We start from the raw sequence: 16,124 nt of genomic DNA, 5'->3' as shown, positions 1-16,124 counted from the left end.
TGTTGACCAATTAGATGAAACATTTAGCTCCCCCCCCCCCTTTTTAGTTAAAACAATATTCTTTAATGTTTTCCTCTCACTTTCTGCAAACTCTTTGTTCCAAAACTTTACTTTCTAGAAAGCCAACCCAGTTCGTATTGCTAACTGAAGAATAATTCAGAAGTCATTACTTTTAATTTTGAATTCTGTAATATAATATAAAGGTTTTGTATTTGAGAATTATTCTGTTGATTCCTGTTAAAAGTTTGCAATTTTATTACTGTTCTTATCAAATTGAGTCATGTCTATTTTTGAGGTATAATGTACTCAGAGTCTGGGAAAAGAGTAGTAATTAATGTTAACCAGTTTAATAAAATAAACATTACTATACTCGGGAATGTGATATAAATATGACAAAAGAACTGGGATTCTACAAAATGACTCTTCAGTAATATTTTCAGCCTTTCCATGGGCTGCCTCAAATTATGCTTTCAGATCCTCATCCACTAAGTTGACTGCCTCTGTCATGAAGGTTATATGCATACAAGTTTGGGTGCCATTATTTAAGCAGCATATATATAAAAGATAGTTTGTTTCTTTTGTATGTTCCTTGCTTTTTCTTAGTTTATATGCCCAAGCACTTACTTCAGTATCACTCTTTAATGTATCAAAGAAGAGACACCAGTTGACCATGAAATGATTTGTGCTTAGGAAAAGAATTTCAGATAATTCCTTTCTTTATATAAGGAAAAAATTATTTCTAAATAGAATTAGATAAATTTTAATTTAATACCTAATAGGGCAAAGGAATAATATATATTTGACTCTGATTAGTTTCCCTTTTACCCTCTAAGTTTTGGCTTATTTGCTGTTAAATTTTTAAGCAAACTCCCAGGATTATAGGTATCTCTTTTCTTCTTTGATCAGCTGTTAACCATGTGGCTTTTTAAAATTTACCTAGTCTGATTCTTTTTTGTGTGTCAGCATTCATTCCATCATGACTTCCCTTTCTCTGCTTTTCTGCCTCCACCCTCCTACCCATAGAAAAGCTGACTAAAACCATTGGGTCCGTTGTGACTGCCACAGCTTTAAAAATTAACCCTCCTCCCCCAATAAAATAACTGCTTGGCTCAGCTGTCTGATTTGTTGGGGAGTAGAGGAGGAGAATATTTTACAATATAACTATTATATGTTAAAAATTAACTCAGCAACAGTTATAAGGCAGATTTCTTCACAAATGAAAACTTGGTTTTCCTATTTTGATTTAATTGATCTATTCTAATACAATTTGTTCTTCTGCTTTTAGGCATGCTGAGGTGATGAAGAAAATCATTGAGACTGTTGCAGAAGGAGGGGGAGAACTTGGTGTTCATATGTATCCTTACCTATGTGTGTAATTGGTAGAAAATTGTCCCCTAGGATTGATTGTTTTTTTTTTTTTCCTTTTTGAGAAATCTTGTGTAACCTTAATGACACAATAACTATAACTTGTTTTGGCTCCTCAGATCTGGAAATCCTGGTGAAAGTCTTTAGTTTATTCAGAAAACATTATATTGTGATAGTTGTGCCTTGTTCAGTTGATTAGCACATGTCCCCATGCATGCTAGTTAGCTCTGCCTTGTTACAGAGACTCAGATTAATAATGTACTTACAGGCAACTGCTTGCTAAATACTTTCATTGTTGAAGAGGCAACAGTTAAGAATGAGTGAATATAAAACCATTTCTCTTGATGGAAAAGAAACTCAATGAGCTTAATTTATTGATGAAACATGAGTAGTCTTCTAATTTAGAGGATAACACATGAGCATCTTTTCCTTAAGTATATTCCCCAAAATAGATTTTCTCATTAGGTAAAAGTAAAGTTAGGATGTGTCAGTCTGAGGTCTTGTTGAAGCAAAGAATTAAACTTAACAACAGGTTAATTAAAAAGTAAAGTACATGAAGCTTATTTCAGATATTCTTGAAATAGAGTATTTTTATTTTCCCGTTATTGAATCTTACTATATGTTCTAGTTTGCTAATGCTACCGGAATGCAAAACACCAGAAATGGATTGGCTTTTATAAAAGGGGGTTTATTTGGTTACAGAGTTAAAGTCTTAAGGCCATAAAGTATCCAAGGTAAGTCATCAACATTTGGGTACCTTCACTGGAGGATGGCCAATGGTGTCCGGAAAACCTCTGTTAGATGGGAAGGCACATGGCTAACGTCTGCTCCAGAGTTCTGGTTTTAAAATGGCTTTCTCCCAGGACGTTCCTCTTTAGGCTGCAGTTCCTCAAAAATGTCACTGTTAGTTGCTCTTGGGGCATTTTTCCTCTCTTTGCTTCTCTGGAGCAAAAGTCTGCTTTCAAAGGCCGTCTCCAAAATGTGTCTGTAAACTGCAGTTCCTCTCTCAGCTCCTGTGCATTCTTTAAAGGGTCCCTCTTGGCTGTAGGTCCTCTTCAAAATGTCACTCTCAGCTGCACTGAGTTTCTTCAGTTTGTCAGCTCATTTATATGGCTCCAGTGATTTAATTTAGACCCACCCTGAATGGGTGAGGTAACGTCCATGGAAATTATCCAGAGTCATCACCCACAGTTGGGTGGGATTCATCTCCACAGAAACATTCAAAGAATTACAATCTAATAAACACTGATACATCTGCCCACACAAGATTACATCAAAGATAATGGTGTTTTGGGGGGACATAATACATTCAAACTGGCACACTATAGTTCTACTCAATTCTCTAGGGTTGACAAGAGGAGTAAATTAAAGTTAATCTCTAAGTAAACTGCTGAATCCTTAAATACATGTTGCCATAGTATTGATTCATCAAAATCAGTCAAAGTCAATGATTTAGATGCCATGTACCTTGAATTAGTTTAGTGGTAGGTTGCAATTGGACTTAGTAGTTCTTGCCATTCAAGATAGAGACTGAAGGTTTGTGTCTGATTCCCCACTGCTTTGGATCTACAGATAACTTAAGCACGGTGCATAAATTATGCATAGTTTGAGCATTCATCTCTGTGTTGGAGGCTAGATGGCAAATTGAGGGCTCTCTAGAATCCTTGGTTTCCCCCAATAAATATTAAGTAAGCACTTAATGTTTCCAAGAGCAATAGAACAGAAAAAATTTCCGAATTTTATTAAAGACGGTCCAGTAGAGCAGATTCCTTGGCAAATATATATCCCGCCCTAAAATCAGTTGATTATAGAGGGTTTCCTCTGAAGTTTTTCTCCTCTGCTTCAGTGCTTTTATTCTCTTCATCCTGACATATTTTCTACATAATACTCTAGCAATGTTATAAGCAATAAAAGGACCATTTTACACTCACTTAAACATCGTCAACCTTGTTCTTACTTTTACATTAAAATGATTGGAACTATATGAACTCTTATTTATTAGGAACTTTCAAGTTCAAATATTAAATGGAAATGAGTGATCTGGCAGTCTCAAAGTCATAGAAAGCATTGTGTCAAAGAGATGCAAACTTGCATGAGTGAATTTTGTTCATATATTTGATTTAAGAATTTTATCATATATTGTTTTGAGAAATTATTGCTTGATAAAGTGGATAATTACAATGTTGCCTTAAAATTTAGAGCTATTTAAGTATCTTATTTTCCTTAGCTAAAACCTTTAGGTATCTTCTAATTTTCTTGAAATTTGTACAAGCTGTTATTCCAACAATAGAATATGACTACACAAGACACTTCACAATGTAATGAAGAGAGCATAGAATCCTAATTATTGGTTCTAATTTTTAAAAAATTAACCTATGGATGTGACCATTGACCATATTCACCAATATGTACAATATGTCTAATAAAGGGACTTATATGTTTATGCATTAAATAAAATGATGTTCCACTACCAGCCTTATTTGTTTAATAAAAATGAGTATAAAAAGACTGTTTTCTTGCTTCTTATCAAAAGATCATAATAGGGTTTTCCGTAAGTAACAACTTTTTATGTGAAGTGATCTTATATAGAATGATGAAGAGTATTTTTGGTTCAAATTTATGAGGAAGTATTAAATGTGTAATAGTGTCTGAACCAGTACAGACTGTATGCTAGACTGTTTTCCTTTCTTTCTCTTCTTTTTTGTTCCCCTTCATTTCCCTCTCTTACCCCTCCCCAAGTCTCCTATCTGCTGATATTTATAAAGCACTTGCTGTGTGCCAGGAAGTATGCTAAGTAGTGTTACTTATATTGTTTGCTTATTATTTTATTAAGTGATACCACCAAAATTATTTTTTATGGATTCGAAAATAGTTCTTTTATTATGACTGCCTGATAGACTAACTCGACTCCATAGTATAACAGAATATTAGAACTTGGTGTCTCACCTGTATTTATAGATCTGGGCGAAGGAGTTCAGAAAGGCTAGGTGTTCTACTGTGGGACACATGCTAAGGACCAAGGAGTAGAACCCAGACCTTTCGACTCCTCTTGTGTTTTACCCTCTCTCCTTAGCCATACATTGCCCAGTCCCAGTTCTTTCCATTCTCACATAATGGAGTGGCTATTCTTACTAAGTGATCCTTAGTTTTCCTTTTTCCTTCATTCAAGAATAATCTTCCCTTCAAAGCTCCCTTATGTCCTCCCTTCCTTCTCCAATTGTAGCCCAATTCTTGAATTGCAAGGAAATCTCCATAATGAAGATAATGACTGGGTGGAGATAAGGTGGTTATTTAATATGGTGTAATATGGAGATAATAAGCATGGGCATCATCCTGTAATATACTTCAGATATCTTGCTTGCCTGTGTAGTCAACAAGCTACTCTGCTTTCTTAATTCAACTTAATCTTCCACACTCATTTTATTAGAAAGTTATTATTTTGAATACCTTTAATCTAAGTGAACTTCAGCATTAGGTCTTATCACATTGTCAACATTTTTCTCTCATTTGAATTTTATATTGCAAAAGTACAGGCACCCTCAATTCTTTTTTTTCCAGTCAGCAGTCATGTTTATCACTATCACCACTAGGTGGCATAGATGTTTTTGTTGGTCAGCCTTTCTAGTTTCAGACCTTTTATAGAAATAGAATCTATATGAATTACTACTATATAAAACAAAAGTTTTTATGAAGTTTGAAGTTCAGATTTACAGTTCCCATTGATAACTATGGGGTTCTAACTTAATATTGAAATTCAGGTTGTGGATGACAGTTTTATAACCCTTAGAATCTATTTTATATTTTAGTATATTAAAACATCTGATTCATATACATAAATAGTAGCCAATGATGTTAATTTTTTATTTTTAACCTTTTTATTTTGAAATAATTTTAGGTTTGCAAAAGAGATACATGATACCAGTGTTCTGTATACCCTTTGCCCAACTTCCTCTAATGTTAATATCTTACATAACCATGGTACATTTATCAAAACTAATAAATTTACATTGATATGACACTATTAACTACAGATTTTATTCACATTTCCCAAGTTTCTCCACTGTTTTTTTCTGTTCCAGAATTCATTCACGTATCCTGCATTGCATTTAGTCATCATGTCTTCTTGGTCTTCTCCAATCCGTGATACTTCCTCTGTCTTTCTATGTCTTTTCATGACTTTTGAAAGGTTATGGTCAGGATTCTGTAAAATGTCCCTCAATTTGGGATTTGTCCAATGATTTTCTCACAATTATACCGAGGTTATGAATTTTGGGGTTGAAAACCACAGAGGTGATGTGCCCTTCTATTTGCATTGCATCAGGTGGCCTCTGCTAAGTTTCTCTTAGAAACTCCATTGTTAGAAATGAGTAAGTGTGGCCTCAAGAGGAGGGGAATTAAGCTTTGCTTCCTGGAGAAAGGAATATCAAAGTATTTATGATATGTTAAACCACAACAATAATTAGTAAATTTGGGGGAAGATGCTTTGAGGTTATGCAAATAATCAGTTTCTCCTTAAAGTTTCATCCAATAATTTTAGCATTCACCAACAGATCTTGATCTTGCCTGTAACAGTTATGACTGTGGTGTTCTAATGGTGTGTTTATTATTTTACCAATATCACACTATCTTGATTACTGTTGTAAGCCCTGACACTGGGTATTGTAGGTCCTCCAACTTTGTTCTTTTACAAATTGTGTTGACTATTCTGATTCCTTTGCCTTTCCATAAAATTTTAGAATCAGCTTAACTGTATCTGCAAAAAAACCTTTCTGGGATTTTGATTGGAAGTGCTTTGAGTCTATAGATCAAATAAGGGAGAATTCACATCTTAATTATCATCTTCAAATCTATGAACACAGTATCTCTCCATTATTAGATTATCTTTGATTTCTTTCATCCTGCACAGATTTTGTTAGAGTTATATCTAAGTACCTAAGTACACAGTTTTTTTTGTATGTGCTATTATAAATAGTATTTATTTTTTTATTTCAAATTCCAGTTGTTCATTGATGATATACAGGAATAGAATTGACTTTCATATGCCAACCTTGTATCCTATGACCTTGCTAAACTCATTTTTAATACTGGTAGTTCACATTGTATATTTTTTGGATTTTCTACATGGACAATCATATCATCTGCAAATAGAGACAGTTATACTAATTTCTTTTCAATCTATATACCTTGTATTTTTCACGCCTCATTTCCCTGGCTAGGACTTACACTCAGTGTTGAGTAGGAGGGATGAGAACAGACATCTTTGTCTTGTTCCTTATTTTTGAGAGAAAGTGTTTAGTTTCTCACCTTTAAGTACGATGTTAACTTTAGCTTTTTGTAGATGCCCTTTATTAGGTTAAGGAAGCTTCGTTTTATTCCTAGTTTGTTAAGAGTTTTAGCCTAAATGAATGTTAAACTTTGTTGAATAACTTTTCTGCATCTATTGAAATGATCACACCATTTTTCTTATTTAGTCTATTAACATGTTGAATTACACTGATTATTGAGGCAGCCTTGCCTTTTTGAATGAACTTTATTTGGTCATGCTGATTTATCATTTTTATGTATTGCTGAATTCATTGTGTCGGTGCTCATGAAGGATATTGGCCTGTGATTTTCTTCTAATGTCTTTGCCTAATTTTGTTTTACAGTAATGCTAACCTCGTGATATGTGGGGAAAGACCTTCTAATGTAGGTATTTAACACTGCTTTTAACCGCATCCCTCAAATGTTGATACAAATTCAATTTCTTTATTATATATAGGATTATTTCTCAAGTGAGTTTTGGTAATTTGTGTTTTTGAAAGATTTGTTTCATTTAATCTAAATCATATGGTTTATGGGTGTAGAATTGTTCGTAGTATTCCCTCATTTTAATGTTTTGGAAGTCCATAGTGATGTCCTCGTTTTCATTCCTGATGCTGGTTATTTGTGTCCTCCCTAGCCCCCTTTCTTTTTTTTGCTAGTTTGGCTGGACAAGGTTTATCATTTTCACTGCTCTTTTTGAAGAACCAGGTTTAAATTTCATTTATTTTTCTTTTTCTGACTTCAATTTCATTGATTTCTGCTCTAATTTTTAATATTTCCTTCCTTTTGCTTGCTTTGGTTTAGTTTTTTCTTTTTTGTAGTTTCTTAAGGTAGAAGCTTACATTACTGATTTGAAACCTTCTAATGTAGGTATTTAACACTACTTTTAACTGCATCCCTCAAATGTTGATACATTGTGTTTTCATTTACATTCAGTTCAAAATATTTTTAAATTTCCCTTTTAGACTTCTTTGAACCATAGTCCATTTGGAAGTGTGTATGGTTTTATTTTGTGTTGTTGATACTTTTAATTTCAAATATTCAAGGATTTTCCAGATATCTTTCTGTTGCTCATTTTCAGTTTATTTTCATGATTTTCTGAGAACATACTTGTATGATTTCTATTTTTTTTTTTTTTAATTTACCAAGGTTTGTTTTATGGCATAGAATATGCGCTATCCTGGTGCATGTTCCTTGTACACTTGATACGAAAGTACATTCTGCTCTTCCTGGGTGGAGTGTTCTATAAATGTTATTTAGGTTTACTTAGTTGATAGTGTTGCTTATGTCTTCTGTGTCTTTATTAATTTTTAGACTACTTGTTTTGTCAGTTACTGAGGGGAGTTTTGAAGTCTCCAACTATAATTGTGCATTTGTCTATTTCTCGTTTCAGTTCCTTCAGTTTTTGCCCAATTTTGAAGCTCAGTTGTTAGCATACACATTTAGTATTGCTATGTCTTCTTGGAGAATGATCGTTTATCATAATGTAATATTCCTCTATCCGTGGTAATATTTCTTTTTCTACAATTGGTTTTTTTTTGAAATATCAATATAACAATGTCAGTTTTCTTTTTTTCCTTACTTAGTGTTTTCTTGGTGTATCTTTCTCCATTCTTTTACTTTTAAGCAATCCATGCCTTTTTATATAAAATGTGTTTCTTGTGCGTAGCAGAGATGGGTCTTAGTTTTTTATTCAGACAATCTCGGTTTTTCACGTTTAACACAATTATTAATATGGTTGGATTAAAATATTTTGCTACCTGTTCTCTATTTAGTTTCGTATGTTCTTTGTTTATTTTTTCCTCCTTTTCTTGTATTAATTGAGCATTTTTTATTATTCATTTGATCTATTATTTGTACCTCTTAAAAATTAATTTAGTGGTCATCTTAGGCTTTATAATATACATTTATTGATCAGTCTGCTTTACATTAATATTACACTGTTCCAAATATAATGTAAATACAACATATATTCCAGATTCTTCCTTCTCATCTCTTTTTGCCATACCCTCTACTTTAATGTATGCTATAAACAAGTTTATTTCTCCTTCATTTTTGAAAAACTCTTTTAAGATACCACTTCTGCCTCACATGGTTTCTGAACAGATATCTGCTGTAATTCTTATTTTTCTTCTTCAATGTGTAGTATTTCTTTTCTCTCTGATTACCTCCAAGATTTTATCTTGTCTTTTGTCTTCAGCAATTTGCATATGGTATGTTAAGTACTTTCTTCTTGTTCTTATTTGATTATTTATTTTTTGGGAGTCCTCTTGGTTTCTCTAAGCTTTTTAGATAGGTGTTCTGTGACTAATTTTTGAAAATTCTCAGCCATTATTTTTTTTCTTGTTTTCTCATTTTTTTAAATTTTTGTTGAGATTGTTCACATTCTGTACAATTATCCAAAGATCCAAAGTGTACAATCATTTGCCCATGGTACCATCATACAGCTGTGCATCCATCATCACAATTAATTTTTTTTGAATTTTTAGAATGTTTTCATTACTCCAGAAAAGAAATTAAAAAAAAAAAGGAAACTTAAATCCTCCCATACCCCTAACCATCCCCCTCCATTATTGACTCATAGTATTTGTGTAGTACATTTGTTTCTGTTGATGAAAGAATGTTAAAATACTACTAACTGTAGTATATAGTTTGCAATAGGTATACTTTTCTCCCTCCATGCCTCTCTGTTACTAACTTCTAGTTATAGTGTCATACATTTGTTCTAGTTCATAAAAGAGATTTCTGATATTTGTACAGTTAATCATGGACATTGCCCACCACAGGATTCACTGTTTTATACATTTCCATCTTTTAACCTCTAACTTGCCTTCTGGTGACATATGTGACTCTGAGCTTACCCTTTCCACCACATTCACATACCGTTCAGCACTGTTCTTCTCACAGAGTGCTACCATCACCTCTGTCCATTTTCAAACACTTAAATTCAATCTAGTTGAACATTCTGCTCATGATAAGCAACTGCCCCTCATTCTTTGGCCTCGTTCTATATCTATAACTTATATTTCATGTCTGTGAATTAACATAATTAGTTCATATCAGTGAGACCCTGCAGTATTTGTCCTTATGTGTCTGACCTATTTCACTTGATATAGTGCCCTCAAGATTTCTTCATCAACCCATTTTTTTTTAAGATGGTTTTGTTCACACTCCATACATTCCATCCTAAGTAAACAATCATTGGTTCCCTGTAAAGTCACGTATTTACGTATTCACCCTCACCACTATCTATATAAGGACATCTCCATTTCTTCCACAAAGGAGGAAGAGTCAAAGAAGGTAGAGAGACAAAAGAGAAGGAAAAAAAACAAACAAACATGACAGCTAGGAAGTAACAAAAGGAAAGTTAGCATTAAACTAAAGTGGAATAAAGAGACAACATCATAGCTTTCTTTTTCTTAGTGTACATTGTAGTTTTCTGTTGTCTAGGCATCTGGTTTCCTTGCTTGCCCCAATCAGGTATTCCCGGACCAGAACGGGCTCAGATCTCGTTGGGGGGGGGGGGCAATATTCAGTATTGAGTCTCCCTGAGTGTGTGTCTTAGAAGATTTCCACACACTGTGAGGCCTCAAGCCGCTGTACTTTTCCTAACCTGCCCAGCAGATGGCGCCTGTCAGCCTGTAGCTCCTGACTGGTGTAAGGAGGTGTGGCCCCCTTAGTCTTTAGTTTCTGTTTTGGCTGTTTTCCCCCAGGCTCTGGAGTCTGGTTCTGAATGGAAGGTGGGTAGTAAAGCTGGGCACCACCTCTTTACTCTTAGGGAAGATAGACCCCCTAGGGAGCTTTCATTTGCATTTAAATAGGCTCTTTGTCTCTCTGACTCTGCCATCTCCACCCTTGTCTGGGTCAGAGAGCTGCGAACTGAAAATGGCTGCGGCTTTCTCCACTGAGCCGCCTGGGTTGAGAGAGAGTAAAAGAGACAGAAAGCCCCCCTTTAGGGCCAGTTCACAGTCTCCCCAGCTTTGCCTGCTGCCCAGAGATAGCACCCAGTCCTCTGGGCTCCCCCTCCTGGCACAGAGAAGTCCACCAGCTCTTTAAGGTCAGTCATCACTAAAAGCCTCTGTCTGCTTGTTGGGTATTTGTAGCTTGTATTGAGCAGTCCATGTTTGTTAATCGAAACCGCAGTTGGAGCTGGACTGAGGTATATTCACTTGTTTAGATAGTGCTGCTCTCTATCACAGTGAAGCTTTGCAGTTCGGGTTGCCATGGGGGAGGAGCTCTTGGTGCGGGTCCACAGTGTTTGCTTACAGATTTTATTCTGCGATCTCTGCCAGGTTGGTGTATGATGTGTCGACAGTCACATTTGTCCCCCAGCCGTTATTCCAGATTATTTATTAGTTGTTCCTGGTTGTTTATTAGTTGTTCCAGGGGAGCCAGCTAACTTCCACTCCTTTCTATGCCACCATCTTCTTTCTCCCATAGCCATTTTTTTTAATGCAACTTTATTGAGATAGACTCATACACCATATAATCCATCCACATTATACAATTAGTGACTCATAGTATCATCACATAGTTGTCCATTCATCACCACAATCAGTTTTAGAACATTTTCATTACCCCAAAATAAAGAAATCATACAGAAAAAAAAGAACACCCAAACCATAGCATACCCCTTATTCCCCCATATGTATAGTCATTATTTTGTTACTCATCTGCCCATACACTAAAGGGAGTGTCAGTTACCAGGTTTTCACTATCAGTCCATGATGTATGATGTTCCGGTTTGCTAATGCTGCCATTTTGCAAAACACCAGAAATGGATTGGCTTTTATAAAAGGGATTTATTTGTTTACAAAGTTACAGTCTGAAGGCCATAAAGTGTCCGAGGTAAGGCATCACCAATTGGGTAACATCACTGAAGGATGGCCACTGGTGTCCGGAAAATGTCTGTTAGCTCAGAAGGCATGTGGCTGGCATCTGCTTGCTCCCAGATGTCGTTTCAAAATGGCATTCTCCAAAATGTTGCTCTTGGGGTGTTTTGTCCCCTCTTAGCTGCAGCTGCTCTTCAAGATGTCACTCTCAGTTGCTCTCCAAAATGTCACTCACAGCTGCTCTGAGTTCCTTCTGTTTGTCAGCTTTTTCTATGACTCCAGTGATTTAATTCAGACTCTCTCTGGATGGGTGGCGTAACACCTCCATGGAAATTATTCAGTCAAAGGTCTTGCCCACAGTTGATTGAATCACATCTCCATGGAAACAATCAATAGGTCCAACCTAATCAACACTAATATGTCTGCCCCCACATGATTGCCTCAAAGAACATGGCATTTGGGGGGCATAATATATCCAAACTGGTACACGTGATAAAAGCTGTATGGTTATACAGTTATCATCAAGAAAAAAGTCTACTGGATTACTGTTGAACAGATTCAGGTATTTCCTTTTAGCTATTCTGATACACTAGAAACTAAAAAGGAATGCCTACACAGTACGTAAGAATAACCTCCAAATTGACCTCGACTGTAGTTGAGCTTGCTCAGCCACTGAAACTTTATTTTGTTTCATTTCTTTTCCCCCTTTTGGTCAAGATGGCATTCTCAATCCCGCAATGCTAGGGCTAGGCTCATCCCTGGGAATCCTGTCCCTCATTGTCAGGGAGACTTAACACTCCTGGGAGTCATGTCCCATGTAGGGTGGAGGGTAGTGTGTTTATTTGCAGAGTTGGCTGAGAGAAGAAGGCCACACCTGAGCAACAAAAGAAATTCTCTGGGGGTGACTCTTAGGTATAATTATTAGTATTGCAGCCATTTTTTCAAATATTTCTACTGCCCCATTCTCTTTCTCTTCTCTGGGATTCCGATTGCGTGTATGTTAGAATGCTTGATATCTTCCCACAGCTCTTGAATGTGCCACTCTGTTTTTGTTTGTTTTGCTTTTTGTTTCTTACCACTTTGCATTTCAGTTTGAATGGTTTCTCCTCTATCTTCCAACTCACTGTTTCTTTCTATATGTCATTTCTAATGATGAGCTTGTCAAAGGCATTTCTGTTGTAGTGTATTTCATTTCTAGTATTTCCATTTGATTATTTCTTATATTTTTCATCTCTCTGCTGCAATTACCCATCTTTATATGCATATTATTCATGTTTTATTAGATCCTTTAACATACTAATCATAGTCATTTTAAAATTTCTGTCAGATTTCTGAGGTCTGTGTCATATGTAAGTAAGGTTCTGATGATTTCTCTGTCTCTTGGGATTGTGCTGTTTTTCTTGTGTTTTTGTTTGCTTTATCATTTTTTATTGTTGAAAGTTGGACATGCTGTATAGGACAGAAGAGACTAGAGCAAATGATTCTTTTGCCTGGAAATGGGTACACCTTTCCTTTTGCTAGGTCATCAGCATGGGGGTTTGCATTAATCTAGATAGGAATTGGGCTGAGTTTGTGATTTGTTGTTGCCATGATAACCCTGAGTTCATCACAAGCTTCAAATTCCTGAAGATACAGCTTGTGTCTAGTTTGGGACAGGGGTGGTGGTTTACAGAGCAATGTTGGTTTATTTCTGAGCTTTAAGTCTTCCTGTTGTGCTACACCTCAGAGAGGGTCTTGTTCCATCTTCTTCTACCTCTCTTGTCCTCCCAGCAGCATTCCACTGTTACTTGCTATTTGAAGCTTTTTAAGTTGGCACTGGGAGGTGCTGATGGTGGTGGCTGAGGTTTTTATTATTTTGACTAAGACCACTGAGGCATATATCCTGACCCTGGGTATCAAGGGGTGATCTCCTCAGTTTTCTCTGTTCTTCCCCTAACTGCAGTTTGGTACACACATAATCCTGCTCCTTCCCCAAAAGTAGGGTTTTACACCCCCTGTTATGTTTCTCCCAACTGCGCTGAATCTTCACCAATGACCTAAATGAGCAATGTTAACTCCCTGCCCCCATTAACATAGAGGGAAAAGATTCTGGTGGTGTTTCTGCCCCTCCTGCATGGTTGCTGTTCCCTCCCTCAGGTCTACATCACAGTGGATAATTCATAAGGCTTTTTCCAGTCTCATCTGTGAGTGCCAGGTGGAGTTCATGGAATAAGAGCCTGAAAGAGGATGTGGACTCCTCCAAATCTTAGGTTCTAGAGGGTTCACACTATTTTGCCATTCTGTACTCTCTTTTCACCATGTTGTCAGCTATTTTAGTTGAACTCTGATTACTGGTTGGGTCTACCCCCAATAAGCATGTATCACATCTCCTCTTCCAGAAACAGAGATTTTGGACTAATTGTTTGCTCTGCAACCTCGGTTCTTATATGGGTTCTGTGATGGTTAGGTTTATGTGACAACTAGGTCAAGGGATGGTGTCCAGGTGTCTGGTGAAGCAAGCATAGTCCTAACCATTACTGCAAGGGCTTTTGTAGCTGGATAATAAAGCAGAAGCCTGGTTTATTAAATCATCAGCCAATTGACTGCAACTATGACTGATTACATCAGTGAAGGGCGTATCTTCTGCAATGAGAGAATTCAAACAGCTGGATTTAATCCAATCAGTTAAAGACACTAAAGGAAGAGAGAGAGATAGGGGGCAAGATGGCGGACTGGTGAGCTGTATGTTTTAGTTACTCCTCCAGGAAAGTAGGTAGAAAGCCAGGAACTGCGTGGACTGGACACCACAGAGCAATCTGACTATGGGCATACTTCATACAACACTCATGAAAATGTCGAACTGCTGAGATCAGCGAAATCTGTAAGTTTTTGTGGCCAGGGGACCCGCGCCCCTCCCTGCCAGGCTAAGTCCCATGGGAGGAGGGGCTGTCAGCTCCGGGAAGCAGAAGGGAGAACTGCAGTGGCAGCCCTTATCGGAAACTCATTCTACTGATCCAAACTCCAACCATAGATAGACTGAGACCAGACACCAGAGAATCTGAGAGCAGCCAGCCCAGCAGAGAGGAGACAGATATAGAAAAAAACAGCACGAAAAACTCCAAAATAAAAGCGGAGGATTTTTGGAGTTCTAGTGAACATAGAAAGGGGAAGGGCAGAGCTCAGGCCCTCAGGCGCATATGCAAATCCCGAAGAAAAGCTGATCTCTCTGCCCTGTGGAACTTTCCTTAATGGCCCTAATTGCTTTGTCTCTTAGCATTTCAATAACCCATTAGATCTCTGAGAAGGGCCCGTTTTTTTTTTTTTTTAATCCTTTTTTCTTTTTGTAAAACAATTACTCTAAGAAGCCCAAAACAGAAAGCTTCAAAGACTTGCAATTTGGGCAGGTCAAGACAAGAGCAGAACTAAGAGAGCTCTGAGACAAAAGGCAATAATCCAGGGGCTGAGAAAATTCACTAAACACCACAACTTCCCAAGGAAAGGGGGGTGTCCGCTCACAGCCATCATCCTGGTGGACAGGAAACACTCCTGCCCATCGCCAGCCCCATAGCCCAGAGCTGCCCCACACAACCCAGTGTGATGGAAGTGCTTCAAATAACAGGCACACTCCACAAAACTGGGTGTGGACATTAGCCTTCCCTGCAACCTCAGCTGATTGTCCCAGAGTTGGGAAGGTGGAGCAGTGTGAATTAACAAAGCCCCATTCAGCCATCATTTCAGCAGACTGGGAGCCTCCCTACACAGCCCAGCAGCCCAGAACCGCCCTGGGGGGATGGCACTCACCTGTGACAGCACAGTCATCCCTCAACAGAGGACCAGGGGGTGCACAGCCTGGAAGAGGGGCCCACTTGCAAGTCTCAGGAGCCATACACCAATACCAAGGACTTGTGGGTCAGTGGCAGAGACAAACTGTGGCAGGACTGAACTGAAGGATTAGACTATTGCAGCAGCTATAAAACTCCAGGATCACCAGGGAGATTTGATTGTTAGAGCCACCCCCCCCCTCCCTGACTGCCCAGAAACACACCCCATATACAGGGCGGGCAACACCAACTACACACGCAAGCTTGGTACACCAATTGGACCCCGCAAGACTCACTCCCCCACTCACCACAAAGGCAGAGCAGGGGAAAACTGGCTTGTGGAGAACAGGTGGCTCGTGGATGCCACCTGCTGGTTAGTTAGAGAAAGTGTACTCCACGAAGTTGTAGATCTGATAAATTAGAGATAAGGACTTCAATTGGTCTACACATCCTAAAAGAACCCTATCAAGTTCAGCAAATGCCACGAGGCCAAAAACAACAGAAAATTTTAAAGCATATGAAAAAACCAGACGATATGGATAACCCAAGCCCAAGCACCCAAATCAAAAGATCAGAAGAGACACAGCACCTGGAGCAGCTACTCAAAGAACTAAAGATGAACAATGAGACCACAGTACAGAATACAAAGGATATCAAGAAGACCTTAGAAGAGCATAAAGAAGACATTGCAAGACTAAATAAAAAAATAGATGATCTTATGGAAATTAAAGAAACTGTTGACCAAATTAAAAAGATTCTGGACACTCATAGTACAAGACTAGAGGAAGTTGAACAACGAATCAGTTACCTGGAAGATGACAGA

At 37.4% G+C, this 16,124-nt stretch overlaps 1 protein-coding gene across 1 annotated transcript in view; it reads left to right on the top strand.

Moving 5' to 3' along the window:
• The window catches only part of ATG3 (autophagy related 3), a 40,081-nt gene extending 36,208 nt beyond the window's left edge, over positions 1-3,873 (top strand). Inside the window, 2 exon segments of the mRNA XM_037835468.1 lie at positions 1,286-1,354; positions 3,606-3,873. Of these exon segments, the coding sequence (XP_037691396.1) occupies positions 1,286-1,354; positions 3,606-3,687 (151 nt within the window). The 3' untranslated portion in view covers positions 3,688-3,873.
• Positions 3,874-16,124: the final 12,251 nt, after the last annotated feature.

Source organism: Choloepus didactylus, chromosome 1 (genome assembly GCF_015220235.1).
Source record: "Choloepus didactylus isolate mChoDid1 chromosome 1, mChoDid1.pri, whole genome shotgun sequence".
NCBI lineage: Eukaryota > Metazoa > Chordata > Mammalia > Pilosa > Megalonychidae > Choloepus > Choloepus didactylus.
The sequence above is the reverse complement of the archived record's forward strand: the minus strand, read 5'-3'. Positions and strand labels throughout refer to the sequence as shown.